The sequence below is a fragment of the Scleropages formosus genome, chromosome 6, assembly GCF_900964775.1.
Source record: "Scleropages formosus chromosome 6, fSclFor1.1, whole genome shotgun sequence".
Lineage (NCBI taxonomy): Eukaryota > Metazoa > Chordata > Actinopteri > Osteoglossiformes > Osteoglossidae > Scleropages > Scleropages formosus.
In genome coordinates this window covers 11,382,370-11,410,204 of record NC_041811.1, presented here as the reverse complement: position 1 = coordinate 11,410,204, position 27,835 = coordinate 11,382,370, and the positions used below count along the sequence as shown (strand labels likewise).

Genomic DNA, 27,835 nt, shown 5'->3' with positions numbered 1-27,835 from the left:
CCTGGGTGTGTCCCCTCCCCTGGGTGTGTCCACTTCAGACAGTGTGAGTGTGTGTGTGTGAGTTGTAATGTAATACAGTTTGAGGGAATCCAAGACTTTATTGAATAAAAGACATTTTGCCTCTTGCACAAGCCACCCACCCATCCATCCATCCATCCATCCATCCATCCATCCATCCATCCATCCATGCATTGTTAGCTACTACCTGAACAACTGTTGCCATAGTCCATAGCCAATACTGGAAGTACAGGGTGTGATGCAACGGATATTCTGGATGAGACACCAGCCCATCACATTGGAATCTTTCATTCTCTCTCCCTCTTTCTCTCTACCTGTCTTTCATATGCACACACATACGTAAACATATTAACACCATGTCTTGGGACTGTGGGTGAAACCAGAACACCCGGAGGAACCCCAGGGATAACATGCAAACTCCACACGCACAGATTGATTTGGATTGAAACCCACATCCCAACCCAGAGGACAAAAGCTGTGAACATCACTCACCACACACACAGACACACACACCTTTCCACAATCCTCAATTTTAATATATCTAGCTATTCCTTTTAAGTCAGCCTATTGCAAGTGGGAATTTAGGCTTTCTTCCAGTTTTCACCGGGAAACTTTACAGATTACATTTTTGTTTGTGTTTATTGACTTCACTGCAGTTTATATCATAAGTGCTGTTTATAGTCTGTATCTTTACATCAGAAAATAGAAAAAAAAATAAAAATCCGTTCCTCCCAGGTATAAACTCATTTCTTTCAAATGTTTAGATCCTGAAGCAGGACTAATGTGATCCATCACAGGTTTATCTTTGTTATTCTACTTATAAATGATATGGTTTTGAAGAAAATTAAGCTTGTGAGCAAACTATTCTGAAGACTGGTCCTGAGGACCAATTTCATAAAACAGAACATACTACAACTATTAATAGGAATTTATTATCCTGCTGAGGACTTTTGCCTAAAAGTATTTAGCAAATTAGTGAAATTGCTTTAGTTTACTTTGATGATAACTGGAGGGACTCATACATTTTCTTCTGTGGCCTACACTTGGCTAGTGACCAAAATGGAGCAGCAGCATGGTCAGATATAAGATCCATCCATCCATCCATCCATCCATCCATCCATCATCAAAAACTTTTCATTCAGTGCAGTGTCATGATGGTCCAGAGCCGATCCCACAACCACAGGGTGTGAGACAAGGCACAACCAGGATGAGATGCTGGTCGATCAAAGGGCAGTCTCACACACTTCATTCTAACATACACACACATAGGGCAATTAAGTGCCTTCCGTTCAAGTGAAACCCATAACCCATAAGGAAGCTACAGCTCCTGGGGGCAGTTCATTCTAACATGGGGAGAATGTGGGAACTCCAGCCAAACTGAGCTGGATTTGAATCCACATTAGTTTTGCATATCTCTTTTTTGTAGCTATATATCAAAATGAAAAAGGGAACAGATAAAAGATTTAAAAAAAAACTGACAAACCAAACGTAACAGTATGGTGAAGCCAAGTCTTCTGCTCTTTTCCAAGTGATACAGCTGGCCCTTGTAATTCCAGCTCTCTCCTTAGGCAGACGGGATAGCTGCGTGTGAATTGGGAGGTGCTGTTTTTCAACCTGTTTCGGGTACATATGCCCTCTTTTTCTATCACCATTAAATATTTCATAATACAAGCGGTTCTGAAAATGTGTGTGTGTGTGTGTAATACTGATGCCTGCCTTAATGCCTAGGAAATTAAATAGCTTTAGCAGTGCTTTACTTGTGGAAACAAGTGACTACTAAATGTATTTTAAAAACAAGTATGCTAAAACTAGAGAGGAATGACAGTGTTATAAAATGTCTACAAAGGTGTTAAATGTCCCGTGCATGCATGTTATAAATTGCTAAAAGCTTATTAAAATATTTCTTGTAGTATGTTTTGTGTTTTAGTTATGTTGGTTCTGTTGTTCAGTTTCAGCATACTGTTATTCTTGTGATGTAATGCAACCTGTAGACATGTTTATGATCTTTATTTTGACTTTTATTTATAGAGTTTTGGGTCAAAATCAACATGGAATTCCCGGTCACTCTGAGCTAATGACATACTGTGCAATGTATCTCAGATTTAGGCCACATTCTGGGCTGGAGGGCTCGGATCAGCGCCTTTATTGGCTGGGCCTCTTAGGAGTCTTAGTGATTAATTTTATGTTGCAAACACAGCAGAAAAAAGCTCATTTAAATGATTTATGTGATTTTAACTGTTGCGACATTGCTATATTAATTAAATAGAGGGGCAGCTTAAACAATGCTAAAACAATGCAATAAACCAGTTAATGGCCTCTGTGTTAGGGAGGTGGATTCAAAGAGCTAAACCATGTTCTGGAAAAGACTTCAGTATCAATTTACAGCATTTATCTGGAAGAACATGTGTTCATATGTTAATAGTATGTGACTTAATTGAAGTTTTTAACAGTCTTTTCTTAAACGGAGTGCATGAAGAAAATATTTCTTTCAAAATTTCTGTTATTCAAATTCTTCCATTTTCTGCTGTTTTTCAAAACTAAAAGAAAAAACAGTCCGGGATGTTTTTCCATACTTTTTGTCCTACTTTATTCAGGTTTATTTATTTCTCGCAGGTGTGGTTGGGAGAGAATGTTGCCACATCTTCCCAGTTCAACTTCACTGTTTTAAGGGGGAACTATTGTGCTGAAAAAAGTGTCTATAAAGAGAAATAAAAAAGTTTCTAAAACAAAACATTGCTTAGTGTATTACATTTGGCTTTCATCAATACTAATAAATATATTATCGTTTGAACAAAAAAAAAAAAACTTTATACAAATTACACTTATTGTTAATGTTAAATTTGATAATTTCATAATTTTTCCAAAGCTAGATACAGTGCATATTTCAGTAGACTGAGTACACTTTAATAACTTTGCTCCGCTTTACTTTCATGTTGAGAGTAAAGTGAGGAGCATCTAACCTGGGCCTGTGTGTTGCATCAAAAAGTTCTTTTCTTTCCTTTAAACCCTTCATGCTATTCCCAGCATAGAGACTAAAGTTGTGATGACTCATGCTTGATTTTGCCTGAGGCGTTGGACACTGAGCTTCCAAACAAAAATCAACCAGTGGCCCAGTGCTACCTTCTAGATCAATCAGTATGAGGTGTGGTCTGTTGAGTCTCCCAGTGATTCTCAACACTGTGGCTCATCTTAGCTCCTGGACAGGTTCCTTTCATTCCCATATGGCCATGACAACACTTCTGTAGCCTTATTTTTGTCTGTGATTGTTGAGCTCCAGGACATGTACAGTATATTGCGATATTTCAGGGATGCCCTTTTATGCATTTTCTCACCAGTTTCCACACTGATATATCAGCAACTGGACTTAATTTACCAGCCAAGGGAAAAATAGGGATGCATTTACAATGTGCGTAATTTATTTATGTTATCAGACGTACAATAGTTACATACCTGCTCCTTGCTTTGGCCACTGATTTCTTTCTTTTATATTATGTATAACTTATAAACTTTTCATCCAACATATCTGAGTCATCGGGCATCTAACACATACCATCCATCCATCCATTGTCAACAACCACTTGTCCAGAGCAGGGTCGCACCAAGTTGGAGCCTTAACCGGTAACACAGGGCACAAGGCCGAAGAGGGAGGGGACACACCCAGGACGGGACGCCAGTCCATTGCAAGGCGCCCCAAATGGCACGAACCCCAGACCCACCACACAGCGGGCACTGGCCAGACCCGCTGCGTCCAACTCATACCTCATTTTAAAATGTGTAGGGTAGTCATCTACTCAACAATCAGGAGGAGGGGCCTGAACCTACAGACAATAACTAATTACCACATTCAGAAATGATCTTCTCCCCTTAACAGTCACCAGGGTTTCTTGGCAGACAGTGAGATGTGATTGCTTAGTAGTGATAGCTTAATTCACATGTCCTCTCCCATTCCACATGCTACCTGAATGGAGACTGTATTTCTGACACCACAGTAATGTTTTGAGTCTGAACTTTGAAGCTTGGCAAACGATAGAACTTCAAAGCACGAACAATATGCAAAATAATATTTTCTTTAAATAGTTAAAAAATGTTTCAAAATTTAGCCAATACTTCAGTCCACGGCAACTTGCAATGTTAGCTTTGCATGTTAAGCTAGTTTGCGTAATCATTTTCACATTTTTACAGCTGGCTGATTTTTACTTTGACAAATTAAAAGGTAAGAATTTTGATCAAGGTCGTTACAATGGAAGTACGGATTTGAACCAAGGTCTTTCAACAGCATGGTGATGACTCTTGCTACTATAGTAAATGAGGCCTCTAGTTATGGTCTAGGACTCCTTACATAAAAATTAAGGTGGGAAATTCGATTGTCTGACTGTGTATTTGTAAGTTGTGACGACATCAATGGAACAACTGTGGAACAAGGCACAGTTGTTGGAATTGTTAGAGTTCTGCCACATATGTAGGCTATGTTTCCACGTATTTTTTCAGATGTAATGAATTGCAAGAAAGTCTCTAATTACCTAGAAATTAGGCAGTCGTTCCTTTTGGTGTTTTTCAAGTAAAGGAACATTTGTGACAAAAAAGCACAATGTATTGTAACCAGGAAAAAAGAGTGGAACCCCAGTGGACCGCACAAGATTCAGAGCTGTTCTTGAATTTTCTCAGCCTGTGGTGTAAATGATGTGCTAAAAGGCAGTGTTAAAGGTCCCAATATGCTCGGTTGGTTCTGTAGAGGACTGCAGGCCAGACAGCTGAGTGATGTCATTAGCGAAATGTGTCACGGGGTCATATAACAGATCAAATATGTTTATCGTATCCTCATTTAGCTGATGATTTTCTCCAAAGCATCATAATATGTTTGTACCCTAAGCTACTTACAATGATTTCCCCATTTATGTAGCTGGATAATTAACAATTCAGGGTAAGTACCTTGGTCTAGGCTGGAAAATTACAGCTCTAACCAATACAGTATCTGCTCTGCTGGAGGTGATAGTCATGGTATGGCCTTTAACAACATGAGGGCTGCTGAAAACTGACTTACCTGATGCCAAGAAGATACTTCAACTTCAGAAAGTCAGGGAATTCTCCCAAGATGCATTGTCTGGGTTGTGTGCAGCTGCTGAGGCTGTGCATGGAAGGATGCAGTCACTCTTCAGATCATTTCCTGACAGTTATGTTGGCACACATAATTCCCTTTTTTTGGCTTAAACTATATGTTCATATAAATATGAAAGCTAATCATATCAACATAAATCATATCTACATAGCTAATCACATCTACATAAACTTCTCCAGGGTGTGAAATTTGACTGCCAAGAAATTGTTAGGTTTCTAATTTCACAATTATTTTTGTTTAAATATTTATATGGACAGATGTTGCTGTAAATAAAAGTATACGACTGGACTTCGTTACTTCATTACTTATATTTTAGCATTCAATGGTTGCCACTGCATCTGATTAGATGCTGTTTCTAAATAAAGTATTGAATGAATGAATGATTGATCCAATCAATCAATCAATCAATCAATCAATCAATCAACAAAAAGTAAAAAAACAATATTTCTGTGTATATTGATTTTGAACAGTGCAGCATGTACAATTTGTATCAAATTGTGTTGATTTTGTTGATTGTCTAAAGTGACACAGTGAGCAATATTTACATAATTAAATGTAACATTTAATATAGACAGAAAGTTACAAATGTAACTCTTCAGCAGCTAAGATAATGCCTAAAATATATATCAACATGGTTAAAGTTAGAATAGCATTTAGATTTTTTGATATTGGGCTAGACAATTTGTATTTTTTTTGTAGTTTGCTGCTACGCTGTTTGCGTATTGTCATTATCTACCAGTTATTAGCAATAAACAAAACAATGGTAGTAGAAAAGCAACACTGGAAATTTGGGAATTTTTTAAAAGGAGCAAGCGTCGACCCAAGTTTTGATCAGTATTCGGGAAACACACATATAAAGTCATCTAACTTCTGCCTGAGGTTAAGCTGTTGATATAACTTGGCTTATTCCTTAGTTACTTAGCTACCTCATGTCAAACATGAATTCACAAGTGTGTCCCATGGAGAATTCATCAAGGTAAAGAAATAATTTTTCGCCATCTCCCTCTCACTCTCTCTCACTCATGCTCTCCTTTCTATTCCATAACCAGCTTCCACAAAACTCTTCTTTTTCATGTCATACACGATAAAATTCGCTGTTTACCAGCAGCATACTGTTTTTGAATGTTAAATTACGTTGAGTAATTTACCCATTTATAAAGGAGGGCATTTTCTGTTTGTTACTTATCTTTTTAATTACCTTGCTCAAGGGTCTACTAGTTTAGTGGAAGTGGGTATCCTTACTCTTTAATCAGAGTACGACAAAACTAGATGGACACGTTATATTTGAGGGATAGTAACAGTTAAATAGATATTGTGTGTTTTCTTAGCATCTCAAAACATTTTCTTAAGCAGTATCCCAGTGCCTTGCCAACGTTAACGTAAAACGTACACACATACCATCGAAACAAAACACGAGCATACTCCTTTATATCACAGCCGTAAAAAGTATCAAAGCTGTCAGAAAACCTTTCACTTTGCATATGGACTTGTAAAAAATGCCAGCATATAGTCCTAATCGATCATTTCATACGCACAGCTGAAGGATGAATGCTTTAGAAATGTGCCATATGCCTTGTCTCAGCCTTGCTTTACAGCCTTCCCTGCCTCTCCGGTGGCACTGAGAGCAAGTTTGGAAATCTGGTCGCTGAATAATTTAAAGGCAACGACTTCCTCTTTCGGGAAACGTTAAACAAGGATTTGTTTAGCATTTGTTGCCGTGGACAAAGTACAGTATGTCTTTATTAAGCCATGATGCATTATGCATTGTGCACAAACATTTTTATATAAACTTTTATGGTTGTGTGGGAGCATGGGGTAGCTCACCATGCTTTGTAAATGGAATACACCTACCCTGTGGTCTGTGCCTGGAAGATATAAAAAGACGATTGAACTCATGGGAAGGCTGAGTTCTGGAGCAGGCACTTCAAAGGCGAGGGGTCAGAAGTAGTCTATTTTGAGATATTTAAAATCAGGAGCGTTAAAATCCAGTGCTGTCACCCACATCAAGCTGAATATATATATTTTTATTCCCCATCACCAGTCAGCTTGTTTCTTCATCTTGATTTTCTCTCATAATCTCATTTTTTTCCACTACTATTTGCTGCATGAGGTTGTCCCAAATGACCACTGCGAATGGCAGCTGGTTTGAGACGAGATTCGCTCCCTCTCTATCACTGGGTCTTTCTCAATTTCGCACAAAATTCCCTTGAGCTGGAGTGGAGCCGATTGCACCCAGAGATGGCATTACATATCTGCTGTGACCAAGTCGTGACGAGCGCCGTGAGATGAAACTTTCTGAACAGCTGGCCCACAGAAATGGCAAGTTTCAATGCTTTTTTAGCAGAGAGGTGACGTGAGCCAAAGGTCTCCTGAGATCCACTCGAAGCACATTTTCAATATAATTGTGTGACAGCAGGGGACCCTGAGCTGCCTGTCCTTGTTGGACCACTGCAATAGCAAATTACGCAGAAAGTGCAAGGTTCAGCCGCTACCAGGTCATTGTTTATTTTCTTATTAAGCAAAATCTACCCCAGTACTATTTGGTCGAGATTTGTAGAAGACTGGATTTTACCTGAGCCCCAAAAACTGAAATTGTTGAGCAGATCTTCCATGCAAATCAGTTCATAGAAGCAGAATCATAAAGATATATATTTTTTGAGATTATCAGAGACAAAGGGATTATGTTAAAAGAAAGCCATAATATACACTATGAAACAGAATTTCAGTGGAAGTTTTATTTCATTGTGTGTCTGTGGGTTCAGAACATTGGCTGAGAACGTTACCTAAGTGCACTGTTGGTGTTAACCCCTTAAAAGGAATGAGAAATACAACAGATCATTTTTCCATAGAATGTTATTTTTTGTGAAAATGTGTTGCTAATGTTACTACTAATATGTCAAATACAAAACAGTAGGACAAACAGTATCAGGTGAGGTTTACTTAAGTTCATTATTTTTTTTTCACCTTACTGTCAGCTTCCTTTAGGATTACTCCATAGCAAAAGTCATTATTCTTGATAATTATTAGAAATTCTAATGTGTTTGTCTCTGTTTGAGAAAACAGAATAGTGGAAAGAGGGAGTTCACAGCTGGCTAAACATGATATCAGAATGCATGGTCTACCAAGATGTGGCAGACAAAAATCCAAAAACAGGACCTTTAAAGAAGAAAAAAAAAAAAAGAAATATTTCATCAACTCATCCACTTGAGTTGATTATAGTTTGCAAAACCATTTTGCAATTTTACTGTTCCTCAGAGTCACATGGCCAGAAGTTCTGAGTGTTGTAAACAGCAAAGCACAGATATGGATTTTATGACATGTCATGTTTTATTAAATACAGCCAGGGTTGTTTTGGCATGTCATGTAAAGGCTCATAAGTGAAGTCAGAAAAACATGTTAATGACACAGAGCTGCTGGCGAACATACATCAGTTAGAACGAGATCGAAGGCCATCGATCGCTGTTCATCACCGAACCTCTCAGATTTCACAGATTTATTTCTGCCCCATGATAGCCAAGGCTTATAAGCAGAAGGTGTTAAGCTTGGCAACATGATAGCTACTAGGAATTAACAAAATTGAGCGTGAGCAATTTCTGCCATCTGCTTTTTTGTCCCTGCCGGTTTTTACTGATTTATAGGCACTTCCACCCCCCATCCCCACATTATGTTCATATCCTGTGAATCGCACCGTTAAACTCATTTTGCTTTAATAGGCACTAGAGGTTGAGTGTTATGTTTACCATGCAAATACATGCATTTAAGTGTGTATTTTCTTTTGCGTACATGCACTCATTCACACAAAAGAAGACAGAATGCTGAGGAGAAGCAGGCGACTGGGAAAATTAGGTCAGTAAGTTCCGATGAGGCTTTGCATTTAAGCAGAGGAATGAATCAAGCCCTGCCAAAAAAAAAAAAAGAAAAAGCCAAAAAACTGTCCCAGTGCAAAGGGGCAGGGTGTGAGGGAGAGTATTGGGGGTTGGGGGTGCTGGTTGGGGGACTCCGTACCATGCAGAGCCAGAGAACAGCAGATGTTCTAAGGTATCTATCAGGAGAGCCAGCAAAACGAGATCTGACTGCATGAGTTCACACCTTCAGAAACCTTGAATCAGTGTCGGCCATGTGTCAAGATTTACAGGAAAAAGTCATTCAACTGGCTTGAAAATGTTTTTTCTTTAAATTTCTTATGGTGTAGGTCGTGACCTAACTCAAGCACACCGGATCCTATGTTGTGTTATAAGACTATTTGAGCATGCTTGACCTTGTGAAGCTCCAGATAAAATGTCGGCTTTGAAGACTGAACTAGAGAAGAATGGGGTTTTTCTATGCAATCGTCTGTTCAGTGCTCACCCCTTTTCTTAAACGTTCACGCATACTTGCATGCCTTTTGACTCCAAATTCGTGATCTGGAGCCTCTGACTGGAGGGGATTTTTTTTAATGCATTTTTTATGGTTTTCCTCAATTATGGGGACTCCATCTGAGCGCAGGGTAGCAGGCGGCCCATCTATCAAAGCAATTTGACAGGTAATTAAAGGAATTATCCACATGCTCCGGCCAAGATGCTCTTCTCATGCTCTCCAGCTTCAAACAGTGCCTCCTTCTGCCAAGGTCAGGGCTACGATAACCCCCCACCGCCGGCCTTGCACACTCATTTTATCTCCCCTGTTAGCGCCTTTATTAGATCTATCGTCAGATAGGTCCCAATGTCCACAAGGCCAAAGCGCCTCTGGGATCACATCAATCCCGTCTTACATGCGTGAGGTCCTCAGGATTTCTCTAGCTGCGACATCAGAGTTCTTCAGTTGTGGGTCATGGTAATAAACTTGGATTTAAATTTACTCTGCAGTCCTGCAGTGCAACATGCACGACTTCACTTAAACTATTTAAGGGTTTCAGATGTTGTTAGCTGTGGTTTGTCAAAGGTGAGAACATCTGTAATGCTTTCAAGGGGTTGCCAAAGGATGTACCTCCCACCCCCTACCCCACCCCACCCCTCATCTTCTCTGCCCGTTTTCTCACCTTTCTAATGCTAAAAATACATGTCTATTTGATATGAATCACAGATTAAAAAGTGAGAAACTCTGATATTTGTGGAAATGAATGGCTAAAAACTGTGTCCGCCAAGACACCTAACATTGTACAATAAATTTGCCCCATCAGAGTTGTTTATCGATCTCCATGGCACTGTACGTAGCAGCTTTTATGTACAGTTTAATAACTGTGCCATATAAGCTGCTTCGATTTGTTACAGTGCAGAAGGCCAAGCTGCGGATACAAGCCTTAGATTGGCAATTTCCTCATCAACCTCCGGAAAAATTATCTGCAGAACAGGACGATCGAACGAGGTGGAGCAGATGGACTTTACAGTAGTTCATAGCAAGAATGTTTGCTTGGTAACTAAGAGTTGAAGAACTCGTCTGTGTGCATATTTGATTTGGTACCCCGAACAGCATTTTTTTTTCTGCCAAATACAACAAATGCAAAGAGACCATGCTGCAGAATCCCTTGAAAGAAGAAAGCAATTTGTTTGATTTTAATAAATTGCATGATGCTATTATACTACTCTGGGAATATATTATCGTAAGTATTGCAGAACATTAATTACCAATGCAGCATTTTCGAAAAATTCTTCACAACTCGTGCATTTTACAGCTTTTTACTTTTCCATAAAGGGATGTCTGAAGTTACATTCCAGTGATTTGTCTTCAGACTATAGCATACGATTCTGACAATGGCAGGTTCAGTAGTTATTATCTATGATGTTTTCTTTCATTTTCTTCACAAACTATGAAGATGAATATGCATGTGTATTTCGGGCTGCAAGTGTATTAAATTGGTATAATATGGTGGACTGTGAGAATAAGTTCTGATTTAATACTCTCAGCTACAGCTTTTTTTTAGCAACGTGTTTTGAAGTCAAAAACCTTGTTTTGAGTTATGTGCTAAGAATATGTTCATGATATTCATGGTATTTATGAATAACTGGACTTTACAAGCACTGCACATTTCAGATAACCAATGTTCAATAATATAAATGAGATTCAGATGTCTTGTGCCTCTGATTTCTTGATTCAACTGGCTACAGCACATGGAGCCTTCAGTTTAGTTTTAATGGACTGCTGCACCTTATCTGTGCATTGCTTTTGTACATTCGGCAGAAGCATCTTGGAAGACAGCTCATAAACTGACCTCAGCACACCATTGAAAGTTATCTACTCTTGACAAGCCTTGTTGAGCTGTTCATTATAGTGGCATCAGTAATCTGAAGCATAATCAGTGATTCTCCCAGCCAAGGTGGCACTTTAACCCTATTAATTACTCTGCTTCACAACTGTGTGAACCGCTCACAGCTGACAGCAGTTAAGAATGACCGCGTTGACCCATTCACAGAGCTGTGCACCGTCTTTTGCTCAATTGCTGTGCCACGTCGCCTTCACCGTCTTCCTGTCATTGATCCTGTACTGGGAGGGACTGAACGACAGTAAATCCACGCCCAGGTAAATTGGAACAATAGCTCAAGCCATTAGTGAATTAGTTTGTTTTTAAAGCCCCCATTGATCTTAGGCACTGCTGGTTGGGCTTGACTTGACCCAGGCATTTAATTATTAACCCAAATCTGCTGATGCATGGATTCTGAAGGTCAGACTGCAGCAATTCCACATAAAGCCACCCTAAACCTATACCGCTGTAGTCCGATTAGACTACAAAAAAACAAGCTATAAAAAAAAGATGTAATGTATAGAGTGCAGCTCCTGCCAACGCTTGTCCGATCTATCAGTTGTTGACCTTTACAATGCGTGCCCAGAGGTCACAGCTGCAATGGGGTGTCACGATGATCTAAACGATCCGGCTGTGGAGGTGGCAGGGAGGATCCCCACCCCCATGTCCCTGGCGACGTGTGCCAATGGCCGCAGCTGCGTTGGTTGGCAGATAACGGGAACGGCCGCGAGCTCCAGCAGGAGACCTAAGGCAGTCCTCTGAGGACACTGGCTTCTCCCTTTGACTGACGCAAGGTTGGAGCGGATGTCGCTTTTGGAGCGGAAGGATTTAAGAAGGGAAAAAAAAGACAAAACAGGCCGAAGATCAGAGGGCACTGAATCAACGAAGGGGCACACAGCCAATGCACATCTCTACATGGTGCAGCATCAGAGAACAGATCACTGAGGCAGAGAGGACAGTCAGACACAAAATCAGCTTGCTAAAGTATCCAGAGCTCTATGCAAACCATGGGGACGACTATGCGTCACATTTTTCCCAGCAGTAAAACAGAAATTAATTTTAAAATAGAAAAAAATGCAATAAACATTCATACTGTATTTTGAGAGATGTATACGGAGATGTGTATGTAATCTGAAAGGAATATGACAATGCTGCACCTTCATCATTAATTCTGGAGAAATTAAAAAGAAAAAGAAATATATATAAGGGGTTGTGTGAATTAGCTAGATTCTGCACTGGTCAGTTTCTGTAATTAGTTCCTGTGGTTTCCTGTGATTTTTACAGACACAAATCAGATTTTGAAACTTATTTGCTCCTGACTTAAGTACATGAATCGGCATCCATAAACATACCCAGAACTCCAGGGAAATGGTGTGAACAAGTGCCTGATGCATGCAAACAGCATTTTTTTTCTTAGCCTGAAGGAAAACAAATTAAAAAAGAAGCGAATAAATGTTTCATGCCAGCTTTTTGTGTAACAAGTTCTACCATACAATGGCTCCATTTATGGCTGAAAAACATGACATGTCTTTGTTAGGCTGGATCGCAAGTGTTGTCGTCCTGTTGATAGAGGCAGCTGTGACACTTTCGGGTTCAAGGACTCAATAAAACTAAGAGACGAGGACAGCACTGCACCTCGTACTTGACACTGTTCCAATGGAAGGAGTTTGGCACAGAATGGCAATCTGTCGATGCGACTGACCTGAGCTATTTGAGTGGGCTGTTCTGCAACAGGGAGAGCCGTTATGGGCAGTGTCGTGTGAAATGCATTCGGAATGAAAGGGCCATGGGATGGAATCCAGAGAGCTATTGTCATACTGTTGAGCACTTCTCCAGACATGAACTCCTCTGATTTAAATCCAGTTGAAAATGGCAGCTCCCATTCAAAAGGACTTAAATTCTATGCATAATGTTTCTGGAAAAATGTTTTGGGTAAGGGCATAATTTTCTGGAGCCTATTAACCATGTTTTGGCTTAGATAGATGCTGTATGTGGATGTTACTGGGAAATGTGTAGTGCCTGCGGCTGGCAAAGCCAGTGCCCGGGTATTTAATCTCGGGTTGATTATCTTTCTGAGAATTATACAGTGGTCTCCCGAAACTGTGGAACAATAGTGCCATTTCAGCATCATATCGATTTGCTGAGTGCATCCTCTCTGCAAAGGTCTGTTTTCCATACTTAAAGTGAAAATAAACTCCTTTGCAGCTTAGACCTTTTTTGGCTACTACAGTTTGGTAATGCTGTTGAAAATGTTGAGCAGCACTGGTAAAAGGAATTTTTTTTTAGTTAGTACAAATTCCATATGGTATGTATAAAGCACCTGGGGGCAGAAAAAATGTTGCAGGAAGGGCTTTTGCCTGCTTAGCAGTTGAGAAATTTTCTACTATTCCTATTGTGGTCAAGAAAGAGGTGGTGTCACCAAAAGGTGGGAGATTTTAATACCAGAAAGGAATTGAGCAAGTAATTTAACTCCTTTACCTTAAATAAGTACAAATATGTATCAATGGCTAAAATATAAAGCTTCATGAGCAGCAAAAGTTGACTTCAGCAGACATTACTGTTTCAACATGTACAGCAGTAATCTTTCATCTGCGAGTTTACAGACAGTGTAGTTCCTGTCCAGCCCCGAAGCCAGGAAAACAAGGGGGAACAGTGCCAACACACACTGCTTATTGTTGTTAAATAATTTATAAGCATGCTTCTTTGACATTAAGAGCAAAGAGGGGAAATGGGTTTTTGATAGGCATGGCACACACAGTGGTATTTCACATTTTCACAGTGCTTTGAATCCAAAAATGTTGCAGGAAAAAGAGGCCATAAGGCAATGTGCATTTTTTCATGATGCTGGAGATAAGGTAATATTTTCACAACATGTATAAGTAGCTTCTTATTCTATGAAATTGTTATAAATCTGCTATCTCATACACATTAAATAAATGTCAGGGTTATGTTTCATAAGAGGTTGGTAGGCATTAAAAATACTATAAAATGTGTTCTGTATCACAATACTGGAACACTACATCAAAAAAGAAAATATATTAATAAAATATATTTTATACTCAAATATTAGCATGCATATTCATATAACAGATTTAATATTTTTCATCAGGTATCTTTTTTTAAATCACATTTCTAATGTTATATGATGAATTGGCAGTGAATTGTTAAATTTAAGGAGTTAACTTACTCAGGTACAAATTAACGTGAACTTGATGTAGATTTATATTTTTTTTTTCTTTTGCAGGAGACCTGAACATTTTTAACAGTCAAGGTATAGCCTTACACTTAAGGGAACGGATGTGGCATTGTATTATGGATTACCTGCACTTGAGGTCATGTGATCTCTAAGCACTGCCATTATCTGAGTAATCTAATATGAGTGATTGGTATCAGACTGTACTAAAAAATATATATGGCACTTATATGTATCTCTCGTATATATAGCCCAACTCAGTTCAATCCCTGACAAATAAGATAAAAGGTGCTATACAAAAAGTGCATTTATGTTGTCAGCCCTCAGCTATCTACTTTTCAAAAATTTTTAAAAAAATACCATGTGCCCTCAAACACATTAGGGAGTAATTTAAACCCTCTTTTATGTAGAGCGAAACATAACTTTCTTTGTTTGCTCTGGATGTCTGTGCCATTTAGGCTTGTAAGAACATCCAGTGGAAACAGCAGGTACAGAAACATGAAGGTCACTGTGTTGACAATGTTAGAGTTTCATTTCAAATTTGTGTGTAATCCTTTGGCGGGGCCCATGCTAATATACTGTATTCATTAACAATGATCAGTGTTGTTGTTCTGTTCATAAATTAATAAATTATGTGGAAGATTATTTTTGCATTTAAGTATAATACACAAATATGCATCAATGTTCAGTGTAACACTAAACTATTTATATATGGTTTTGAACATTCATTGTAAAATTAACCTGGTATTTGATAGTTACTATGATATTGCTTTCACGAGAATTAGGAAACTGCTGGCTCTGATCATTTTTAAAGAAACTCATTTGTAAGAGCTACTTCACAACAAAGTGTGATGTTTTTTAGAACTTTGTGACATTTGGTGCTACATATGTAGCACCAAAAAAAGCAAATTCCTTGTGTGCATCAGCACACTTGGCAGATAAAACCTCATTCTGATTCTGATATATATTTCTACATATTCCATGATGTAAAAAATTATATAAATATCTTTTTTTATATTTTCTATATTTTTTTAAAATTTCTTTCATTATATATATATATATATATATATATATATATATATATATATATATATCTATATTTACATAATGGAACATGTAGAAGTCTGCAATACAACCAGTTATATAACTGTATAATCCCTGCCTAAAAAGAATTAAATACTGATATATGTAAAAAAAGTAGCTCATAAGCTCATGCAGAAAATACACAGTATCTTCCAAGGTACATGCAGAGGAATCCATTGTTGTACCAAAACAATAATGTGGTTTCATTCCTCATTATCAGTATGCCTTTCAAGTACAGTATGCTTTGGCAAGATCGTAACAACAAACGAATGGATTATTTATATGCCATCTGCTTTTAAACACAAAAATTTATTCAATGTGATAAAAATTTATTTGTCCCCTAATATTTAGATTAGAACAGAAGGTAACAGTTATCTGGAAAGGACTTTCATTGAAATATATCTTCATTTATTTTAGATAAAGGACAAACACGATGTTTGAAGTTTATGCTGTGATACTGGTGTGCTATCATTTTGATACTACAGTAAAAGTGTATGTTTCAGCACAATTCAGCAATCAAGAGACTTCTCTTGCATAATGCAAGCTTAGCCCCATTAATTCCTTCTGGCTGTGTTGTAACTTTTTGCCTAATAAAGCATGAAAAAAAAAATGGTTTCTGAATACAGTAGCACTAATTTAATGTCACAATATTGGTTCTCAAAAGCTAGAGGCCAAAGTTCTTAAATGCAATTAAAGATGAAAATGACTCCCTTATCAGTGAGGGTAGATATAACTCCTCTGGCAGTTGTGGGTAACAGTGTCCTACTGTAATGTACTGTATAATGTAATGTGCAAATGTGTTATGTAATAAAACACTTGTGAATTATCGTTCTTTAATTTTGTATAATTTGGTATTGAACTGCTCCGTGACTTGATCATAGGCCCACTGTATACGTATGTACAGTGTTTATGACGCTTTGTTACTTCAGGCATGGTTACTAGGCTATCTTTGGCAAATTAAAGGTCTCTTCTTATATCTGTGAAGTACCTTTATTATTTAGTAAGAAGATCAATGGAAAATAATTTACAGCAAGATTGAATTTTTGAGTGGACTATTTGAGTGCACTTGGATACATGAAAGTTTGCTAGTGGAGACTAACCTTTGCCTCCTCTGGAAATGATAATATAACTGCATTTCAGCTTTTGGGACAAGTTCTGACACCTTTTTTTTTTCCTATAAAGAAAACTGAATCACATTATCAGTTTAGTTTCATACAATTATTTGTTTAGCAGACGCTTCTCTCCAAAGCGACTTCCAATGAACTCTATGTAGTGTTACCAGCCCACACGACTTATTCACCAAGGTGACTTACATTGCTGGATACACTGCTTACAATGGATCACTCATCCAACAATTCATGCAATGTGACAGTGCTCTTTCTAAGCAGCTTGATGCTGCATCATATGATAAACTAGATTCTTAACCTTGTCCGATCATATCATGGAACTAATTAGTTGATAAAAAATAAAACCCGCAAATCCCAGAACCTTCTTCATTTTCAGCTGCAAAGGGCAGTGGTTCCTCGTTAGCAGGGACAGCTGCAATCTGGGCCTGGTAACTGTGTATGGATCCCGGCTGAGTGGTTAAGAGGCTGTGCTATAATATTGCTGAGACAACCACCTCTCAGCAAAATCATCTCATTAGTCAACTTCAACAAAATTAGCTAATTTTATTAAGCGGCTTTTTCTCTCTTCTCGCGCCAGGATTTTTAACCAGAGATTTTTTTTTTTTTTTCTTTTTTTTTCTCTTCCTCTGCAGGTCTCCACAGAATGGAGCAAGAATGAGCAGAGAGAGGCTGAAAGAAAAGCATGAACTGGAGGTCTATTGAGGTCATCTGCTTCCTGTTTATATGGGACCATATAACAGTTCAGTCTTCCCGCCAGGATCCGTCTGTTGCCGAGCAACATGTCACCAAGCAGTTTGATTGGCTCATCTCGGACCGCGGACCTTTCCACCACTCTCGGAGTTACCTCTCCTTTGTGGAAAGATTCCGCCAAGGATTTACAACCCGATATAAAATATATAGGTAAATGTCCTTTTTCTATTTCTACACATGTTCTATATCTTTCTGATAATATAGACATATTGACTCACATGTTATTAGGGCATTTCATCAAGAAAACAATGAGTAGCTATGGAATTCATGTATGAAATGACAAGTAGTTATTGAACTGAGTCTCAGTAAGGGGCCTTATTGTGGTGCCCCTTAAGTAAGATTGCTTTAGTTAAATAAATAGCTTTATAAGTTCCTTTGGCAGTAACCACCTGCTGGGCAGGAAAATGAAGGAGAAGAATGAGAACAAAGTAAAGTGGGCTACAGATTCCTGATCTTTCTTACCTTCCATGCCTTCAAAACCTCACTGACAAACATATATGTCATCCAACAGACATAGACGTGCCATTACAGCTCTGTGCATTAAGTAGAACCGGGGGGGGGAAAAAAAAAGCACAATTCTCATTGTGTGTGATCCACTGGCATGTATCTTCAGTTTCTTCATAGGGAGCAAGCAACTCTGCAGTGACTCATTCCTAGTTTACCCATGAGCATTTTTAATTATTTCAGCATTTTAGCTCATTTACGGTTGCCTCCTGAAGCACATCTCCAGCAGCTTCACTTAGTCAGGAGGGACAGAGCCCAGATGAAACCAAACGCTGTGTGTTGGAACAAGTTCTAAAGCTAGACTAGCAGAAAGCATCCTCATTGGCATACAATTTGCCCATGCATCCACGCTAATAGCTAGCGTACACACAAAACACGGATTTCAGTCTTTGAAACATCCTCGCCGACAACTCAGTTCTCACAGCATGCAGTTTTGCAGACTGCTCGACGTGGGTTTTGAAGAAACCATGACAATGTAGATCAAGGTTACCGGTAGAGGCAAATAAAATTCTCACATTTCAGCTGAATGGCCTTTAAGTGGTGAGATATAAGGATGGAATAATAAAGCGATTTTTCTGAGGTAGACCTACAGAAGAGATGATGATGGAAGGAAATGTCAATCTCTGATACATCTTACAGTATAGCACTGCAATGGGAACAGGCAATTTGAAAATTGCTTTAGTTTATTGTAGAGTATAGTTACAGAAATGTATAAAAGTGGGATTTTAGGTGAGGATAGTTGACAGGGAAAAGACTTTAACCAGCTGCATGGATCAAATCTTCTCATACCGATACGATTAATCCTAAACCTAACCAGACACTGGCCACTCTTAATTCAGTTTTCCGAAATTTTTTTGCTTTGTTGCTGAGTTTCATACCCCCGACCAACTAAAATGTCAAGAATCACTGAGACTCACAGCATATGTTACACTGGACACACATTACCGAACACTAAAAACTTTATATGTAACTTTTTTTCACATTAGCATATACAGAGGTTTAATCTATTATTAAATTAAATTGTAAGATTTATACAGTACAGCATTATATTTTACTGAAACGATTTAGGTTAAGCATATCATGGAAGAGTAAAAAATCAGTTCTTCTGACTTGATCTTTTAATTAAAAATCTTATTCTCTGTGTTACAAAAAGCATTGCCCAACCTTGATGGAACATATGCAAACATGCATACACAGTGCGCACAATGGCTTACTTAGGGTCAGCAGTGCCATCATCTTGTAATTGTTGAACATGGGTTTAAATCTCTACTCCAGCTATACCACCCTTGGTCAAGGTAGTTATACTAAACTGGTAAAGCAAGAATCACCCAGCTATATAAATGATTAATCTATGTAAGTAGATCAGTGTGCAAATCTAAAATCAAAGTTGCCTTGAATAAAGATGCTAGCTGGTGTTGTTAGTCTGAAGACCTTTAATTATTTCCAGGCATATGAAAAAACGACAGATGAATTATTATCTCCACAGGAATGTGATACTCCACAATTTAAAACGCCAAGACTACCAACTCTGCCAGGCAAGTTTTATGATTATGAACCTTTAGGTCTCTAATTGGCCCTGATCTTGAATTGCTGTAACTGCAGCAGAAAGGCTGGCTTCCCAGGATGAGAGCACTGCTGCTGGGGTGGTGTAGAGTCTTTCAAATCACAGAGCTTAATGGTTTCAAAAGTAGGTAAACAAATACAGTGGTTAGACATGGTTATGTAAACAATATGAAAGCACAGCTCTATGACGGATGGTTATTCCATTAAATTGTGGCGCTAATAGGACAGGCAGGAAGCACGGGGGTGTGAATGCCGTCTCTGCCAGATGCACCTTGTTAAAACTCTTCAGTGGGTAAATGCTCCCATTAGTGGATAATACACCCCACTTTCTGCTTCCTAATACAGCTCAAACATTAGAGGCACTTTTGCTTGATTTGCAGCAATTAAAATTGGCTGTTTGCGTATTACCCACTTTGAAGTGCGTGTACCAGAGGTAATAAAACAACATATCTTTTAAAACACATACACTGCCATGTGAATTTTTGCAGATACACATGAGAATAAATTCGGAAATAGTATAAGTTAGGAACACCTTAGGTTCTCTGCAAAAAAAGTAGAAGCAATATGTGACAAATGCTTGGTTCTTCTCACCAGAGGACATGGGGAGGTTTAAACGGCAGATTCATGGTAACTTCATGCCTGTTGTAACTAGGTGCAAGGGAGGGTTAGGGAGTGATGGTAGCCAGAATGGTAAGCAGGTACAAATTTTGGTGCAAGGATTGTTTGTGTATATAGATCTGTGAGCATGTTTATATGTGTATCCACGTGAGTGCACATGCTTGACAGCGTATCATTTTATGTGGTGTATGTGTGTGCATATTATATCTCCCCCGTGTGCCACATGAAACAATAGAAAAATTCCAGATGTTGTTGTCCCAGCATGGGAATGCCTGTTGTGTTTTATGTGAGCATATTGTTCAGCACCGGAGTGCAGGAGAACATTGTTGTTTTTCAATCATGTTTACTGGAAAATAGACAATATTCTCAGTCCATTAGTATGTACAGTTTAGAGAGTACAAACTAGTTTTATGCATCCTCTAAGCACTAAGTAGGGACTGTTCGGTCTTCCCTTTCGCCCCAGGACTGTTTAGCTGCTTCCGTCTCTGTGTCTTCGGACTTGATGCCAAGCTGAAATATATGGTATACAGTGTGACAAGGCCATTGTTTTCTCTGCTTAACGTCGGCTTTTACTACAGTTTTAAGGCCTGAAGCAATGGCTCCAGCAGGTAAAAAAGCAAGAAAAGAATTAAACGAAGTAGCGCTAACAAATCATGCAAATAAATCCTCACAAGGTAGCGTAGATCACATAAATATGGCAACAGATGCTTTCTATATATAAATGTGTGTCTGACAATGAATAGGATCAAATACAAAGCAGTCAGTTTGCTGTCATTCAAATGAGGTTCTAAAGAATTGAGGTAAAGGGTGTTTTTGAAAACCACACATTCTGTACATACCTTGAACATGCATTATTTACTCTGACATGCATTGTGCCTTTCAGATTTATGTCATGTCAAGCCATATTTACATCCTGCCGCAGCTTGCCAAAAATGATCACTTTGTGTCAGCAGCTCATCACCACGCTCCTCCGTCGTATCTTTCATTTTATCGTTTCCAGCAGCTCAGCTCAGATCCCGGGATCTTATTGAGCAGTCTCAAATTAATTGAGTGACTTTGACTTTTTTGGGTTGGGCCTAGGTGTCTCTGTCAATACTGTTTAAATATGCCAGCCTTCCTCCTTGTCTTTGAGCAGCCTGAATGTAGGTCATCAAAGCAAATGCAGACTGACAGCCAAAACTAGCTGACGTTCAGATGCATATTTATAGATGCCGAAAACATGAGCAGGATTGTCGGGATCGTGAGGAGGGAAGACAAAAAACAGTGACTCCTATGCTTGGAGAATTTTTGGTGAGCGCAAGAGCGACAGAATTGTGTCAGAGATAAATGCTCAAGGTGCCTGGGGGTGCCACCTACTGTACTCAGCAGCATCAGAAGCATTTAAACAAGAGGGTCTTACATTTAAGCCATACTTATGTTTTGCTTCATTTCCCCCCACAAATTGAAAATGCATTTCTCTATTTGGTTTTCGCATTACTGTTACAGTACAGTACTGTCTTGATTTTCCATTTGGCGATGGGCTGGATAACAAAAAAATTCAGATAATACAGAGTCATAAGTACTATAAGCTGTATTTCGAAAACGAACGGGTGGCACAGCGGAGAGCGTTGCTGTCTCACAGTGTCTGGGTGGTGTGAGAGGACGTAAATTTGAGTTCTGCTCAGTCTCTGTGGAGTTTACATGTTCTCTCTGTCTGCATGTGTTTCCTCCCACATCCCAAAGACATCCTGTTCAGGTAGGTTGGTGACTCTAAAGTCACCTGTTGTGTGTGAGTGACACAGAGTGTGTTTCACTGATGTGTGGAATCGCAGCTCATTGTAAGTAGTGTACTTAATACTGTAAGGTAACACTACGTAGTGTTCGTTGGAAGTCACTTTGGAGAAAAGTGTCTGCTAACTAAAGTAAACGAGATGTTACAAAGGCTCAATAAAAAAATAAAATGCTGTAAAAACCTTCATTTATTCATTTTCAACTGTTGGTAATGATCATTATTTCAGTGTTTTTAAAATCAAACCAAAAGCGAAACAAAGTTAATCCAGTGTTATTCCAAAAAAAATTAAAAGGTTTATTTAAAAAAAAAAAAAAGAAAATTAAGAACACCAATTAAGTTCACCCACCTTCCCATGTTTACTTTTTCAGTTTTGGTGTCTTCATTCCACTACTTGATTCTCTTTTCATATTTGAAAAGAAAACACATGAATTTTCAATGACCTACATGTTGTTTAGTTAGTTTAATTGCTAAATCATTTTAATGTTCTTCACTATTTATCTCTAATTTTGGTTTGTAGTGGAGTGAACATATTCTATGTTGACCCACCAGGCTGATAGACAGCAGTAAAGTGCATCCACACAGGAGTATGAGACTGCCTTACGTCAGCTCACTTCCTCAGGGTTTACAGCTTTTGTCTAATGTTTGTGATCAACAAGATGACAAACACTGCACACTTAGAGTATGTGATGACTTGATGAGCAGTCAGGACTGAGTAAGAATTAGAGGAGACATTTTGCAGTTTTTTTTAAATAAATTTTCTATTTTTTTTAATGAAGGTTAAAGTTAATAATAAATACGAAGTCTAAATATAAGAAAAGTATAACTATTTCCTTTGTTTATGAAGGAAAGCACAAATTATTAATTATTATTTTGCTAATTTTACAAATAATGCAACTTATGAACAGACATCTAGTCTCAATTTGGTGTATAAGGTCAGATGTCAGTGTACACTAGTTGTTCCATGACATTGTATTTTTTCATTTAGTTTTCACATTTCACTAGTGTTTCAATTGTGTGGGGGGGCGGTGGCGCAGTGGGTTGGACCGGGTCCTGCTCTCCAGTAGGTCTAGAGTTCAAGTCCTGCTTGGGATGCCTTGCGACGGACTGACGTCCCGTTCTGGGTGTGTCCCTACGCCCTGTGTTGCCAGGTAGGCTCTGGTTCCCTGCGACCACGTATGGGACAAGTGGTTCAGAAAGTGTGTGTAGTGTTTCAATTTTCTCCAAAGCAGCTTGCAGTGTTAAGCTATTTGTAATTATTTGTCCATTTATACAGCTGGGTAGTTTTTTTTTTATTATTGGAGCAATTTTAGGGTAAGTATGCTGCTCAGGAGTATTACAGCTGGAGGTAAGATTCAAACCCACAACCTTTGGGCCTAAAGGTAGCAGCTCTAAACACTGTGCTACCAGCTTCACAAATATACGTATTTCAAGCAGATCTATGTAACTGCAGTTAGTAGGGTGTATCACTGTTCATACCTCTGTCAAATATGAACACAGACAGTGGTTTCCTAGGAGCACACTCCTGTTTGCCACCAATCTGTCTCACAATTTACACTGAACCTTAATTGTTCCCAAATGTGACAATATTCATGTGGAACTTGACACACTCCTGACACACAACAACTTTTATGTTGCATGTTGATCCCAGGCCCATATTTTTTTTAAATGAATATTGAGCGACAGGACCAGGGCGCTCTGTTAATCTTCCGTTTCACCCGTACTGTCAAAAGGTACAAAAAAACAGTCACCTGGGAGATTTCCTTCCTCCTGCAACTTGTGAGCTTTGATTCTCCATCCCCATCACTCCAGCCCCTCTCACCCGGCACAAAAGCTTAGAATTCAGGATGGGCGGAATAATGCCAGCAATTTTTTTTTTTTTACTTTTGATACGTTTTGATTAATATTCACTGAAGTGGGAGATGCAGAGCTCTACTCCTCTCAGTGGTCCATCCCCTTCCCAGCCCCAAGCTTGATTCAGATTTTTTTTTTACTATTGTTATTATTTTTTTATTTTTGTCTCCCCTTGCTGTGTATAAACATTGCATTTGCATATGTGGCAGCTTGACAGCTCTGTTGTACACCGGTGCAGCGCATTTATATGAAAAGCGGTTTCGGGAGACCAGCCGCATTAACAACTTTCAGCATTGTGAGGTTGCCTTGTGTGAGTGGGGCTCAACTTTGGCGTGCTTTGATTATTTGATTCTCTTGTGGGGGGGTTCTGCATTATACATTGAGGCGGTGCATAGTTCTTGGCACAGGCTCACCAAGGTTGCCTCCACTGCTTATCAAGCTGAAGCAAGCATTAAATTCAGCCGTCAGTGCAGAATATCACCTTGCTAGCGACAAGGCAATTAAATGTTGCATCAATACCGAGCAGAACACAACGCATTTCTCATTAAAAATGTAATCGGAAAATCTGCAATCACATCTGTTGGACATCTTTACAGCTGTTGGACAAATGACTGCCGTTGATTTTCAAGCAGTTTTGCCAGAAATCTGCAACTGTGAAACACTTCTGACTTATTTTTCTGAGCAAGTTATGCACCAAAAAGGAAATCCATATTTCATATTACCATCTAACTCCATCTATATTTTCCATCTCCAGTTTATAACTTAGGGCTGGCCATTGCTGTCTCCTCAACTAATTCATTGCAAAAAAAGGTATTGGATGATTTATGCATGGTCAAAACTAGAATACAACACTTATTCTGCTAAGGAGATTGTTTTACGTGCTTGATAAACCTTCCCTTCATACAGTTGGTTTGTTCTGCTCTTTATATTTAAGCACAAGGATCAAGATTGTATGATGATTCATAATAATGGGCGGCACAGTGGCACAATGAATAGTGCTGTTTCGCAGCACCTTGGTGGTCTAAGAGGACACGGGTGTGATCCCCACTCAGTCCGTGTGCAGTTTGCATGTTCTCTGCGTGTCTGTGTGGGTTTTTTTCCAGGTGCTCTGGTTTCCTTCCACAGTCCAAAGACATGCTGTTCAGGTTCCCGCATAGTGTGTGAGTGACAGAGAGAGTGTGTTCCACTGATGTATGGATGAGTGACCCATTGTAAGTAGTGTATCTAGCAATGTAAGTCACCTTGGTGAATAAGGTGTGTGGGCTGATAACACTACATAGAGTTCATTGGAAGTTGCTCTGGAGAAAACTGTCTGCTAAATGAATAAATGTATGATTTGGGTAGTTGTTTTTCTGTGCTTTTAAACCGTATAGACTCTGTGCTAACACAATTTCTGTTGTCGCTAGTGTAATGAACAAAACATGAAATCCTCAGTGCTATCTCTAGGGGCAGCAGGGACCTGCCTTTGGATCTGAAGATCCAGGTTTGATTCTAATCTTTTGCTGTAGTACTCTTGCACAAAGTGCTTACCTTAAATTGCTGAAATAAAAAATACCCCGATATATAAATGAGTAAGTCAGCGCAAACAGCTGAAAAATGTAAGTCACTCTGGAGAAAACTGTCACATACAGGAATAAATCAGATTTTTTTACTTGATAGTTTAAGCACTGTTCTAAAGACTTCTTTAACAATTACAACTTGACTTGATTGCCATTATCAAAATTTACATTTATTCATTTAGCAGATGGTTTCCTCCAAAGCAACGTGCATCTCGTAGAAGATACAATTTGTGCATTACCTTTGGAGAAAGACATAGTTGCAGACGTGTGATTCTTAAGTAGACTTAGTTTGTTTCTTTCCACCATATAAACCAATGTTCATCACATGATTAGCTGCATGAAACTCAGAATTTCAACAATTCCTGATCACCTACCTACTTTTTTTTTTTTTTGAGATACACAAACATTTACATAACAATACAGCATTAGTGGCTGCATAAACGGTTATCCGGGCATGATCATAAAGTTATGGTGCATGAGCATTTACAACTTACATGAGCTTAAGAAATCATGGGCGAAGTGAATCTGGAAGAGGTGAGTTTTTAGGCCATTTTTAAATTAGACCAAAATTTAAAATTAATCTAAAAACAGGCATTTATGATAAGTGTGTTGAGTCGTTTGAAAATAGTATGCTGAATTTGTGTGATAGACGGAAAATGCCTACAGGAACAAAACGCCTACGTATATGTTTTCAGTTCTTTCTCTCCTCCAAAATGTTCTATTATTTCTTTTCATACTAAGTTTACCACAATGAATACATCACAACAGCATAAAACAATTCAGCTGTCAGTTGCTTGAATTAGAAATACAATTTGCCCTATGTGACAATTAGTGAACATGTTACTGACTCTGGTTATAGGAATTTTCCAGAATTTCATCTACTCATGCTTGTAAACAGCTTTCTCGGGATTGAATTATTTTTTGAAAGGTTATTTTAGGGTTCACTCTTAACTTTAAACTGACATACATGTGGAGGTCAGGTGTTTAAATATGTGTCAGCGTCATAGTTATTTTCTCCTGTTAATGTTCAGCAGCCTTATTTCCTTTCACCTGAAGAAACAACATGGTCCTTCAAAATAATAAAGTATAATTTACGAATTTGTGCATTTATTTTTTCAAGTAAAGAGTGGAATGGTAAGGCTCACTGGTTTTTGTTCTTAAGGTTCCTGTTTTGAGTCCCAGTCTTGCTGGAATTCCCTTGATCTACCTATTTAAACTGAGTTGGTCAAATGAAAGTAGTGTGCTATGTAAATCAAGTAAATCATTGTAATCTTAATTCTGGCATTGTAAGTCACCTTGCATAAATAATGCAATAAAATAAAGTTCTTTCTTTTTAATCTGAAAGAAGAAATACACACACACACACACACACACACACACACACATTTATTTTCAACTATAATAGTTGTATTTTTCGTAAGTAAATCGAGTTGTCCGACTTGGGCCAAAAAAAAAAAAAAAACTGCAGTATATATAAAAATCTTTCCTGTTTACCACATGCCATTTACATCCTGACTCCACACTAGCTTTCTACAATCCAGGAATTTATTGACAGCTTCTCTGTTGCTGTCTGACGCAATACAATCGTAAATTATTCAGATATACAATTAACTATACAACTGGGCATTTCTAATATACTTCAGAAAGGGCTACAAACCCTTAATTGTGGTCTCCCATCTGGAAAATTTCATCCCCTTTGTTTGCTTGATAAAAAGTATAAACTTAATGACAATGAGGAGTAAACAGCTTTGTAAATTTCCCCACGGGTTCCATTGTCTATGTAATTTAGAGGCCAGCTGATGAAACAAGACTTGCGGGGAGAAAAAGAATCCCTCAGCCCTTATTACCAAGAGAGATTACAAGCTGACTAATGCTGGGTAACTGGTTGAGCAGCAAGATGCGCCAGGTGCTAACAAGCTGGAGCCACATAACTGTTGTGCAGCCAAATGCAATATACTGCTTCCGGGTTGCTTGGGGCTCAAAGTGCTGTATGGGTGATGGGAAAAGCCGTAGAATTTGTAGCTATGTTTGAAAAAATAGCTTAAAAATGGTGATTTCCAGGATGTGTGCTTTGGATTTCTTGGAGTTTCTAGATGCCAGTGTGTTTGAAATATCCAGGTATCAGTCCTGGGGTTTCTGAGAGGAATGTATTTGGATTAATGATACTCGTAATCAGTTCATTTGACTGCAATCATTTATCCAATCAAGAACAAAAAATGTCAATTGTGACAACTGGCAGCCACTTTTTTGTTTGGTTTATTTTTATAAGGAAATTTAGTATATGGTGGTAGGAAAGAGAAGAATGAATGAATGCAGTCTATGTATTCACAGTCATATTGTGGCTGAACAAGCAGAAAGTAAGAAATAAAGTTTTGCCGTCAGAATCCCCCTGCATTTGTTGATGATGCATAGCAAGGTCGAGCGCGTTTGCAGATCCGTGATCAGTGGTCATTGTTTTGAATCTC

At 38.6% G+C, this 27,835-nt stretch overlaps 1 protein-coding gene across 1 annotated transcript in view; it reads left to right on the top strand.

Moving 5' to 3' along the window:
- LOC108927221 (BMP/retinoic acid-inducible neural-specific protein 1) overlaps window positions 1–27,835 on the top strand; it is a 97,833-nt gene that overhangs the window by 9,771 nt on the left and 60,227 nt on the right. Inside the window, exon 2 of the mRNA XM_018740358.2 lies at window positions 17,387–17,654. Coding sequence (XP_018595874.1) covers window positions 17,437–17,654 — 218 coding nt within the window. The 5' untranslated portion in view covers window positions 17,387–17,436. The remainder of the gene's footprint in view (window positions 1–17,386; window positions 17,655–27,835) is intronic.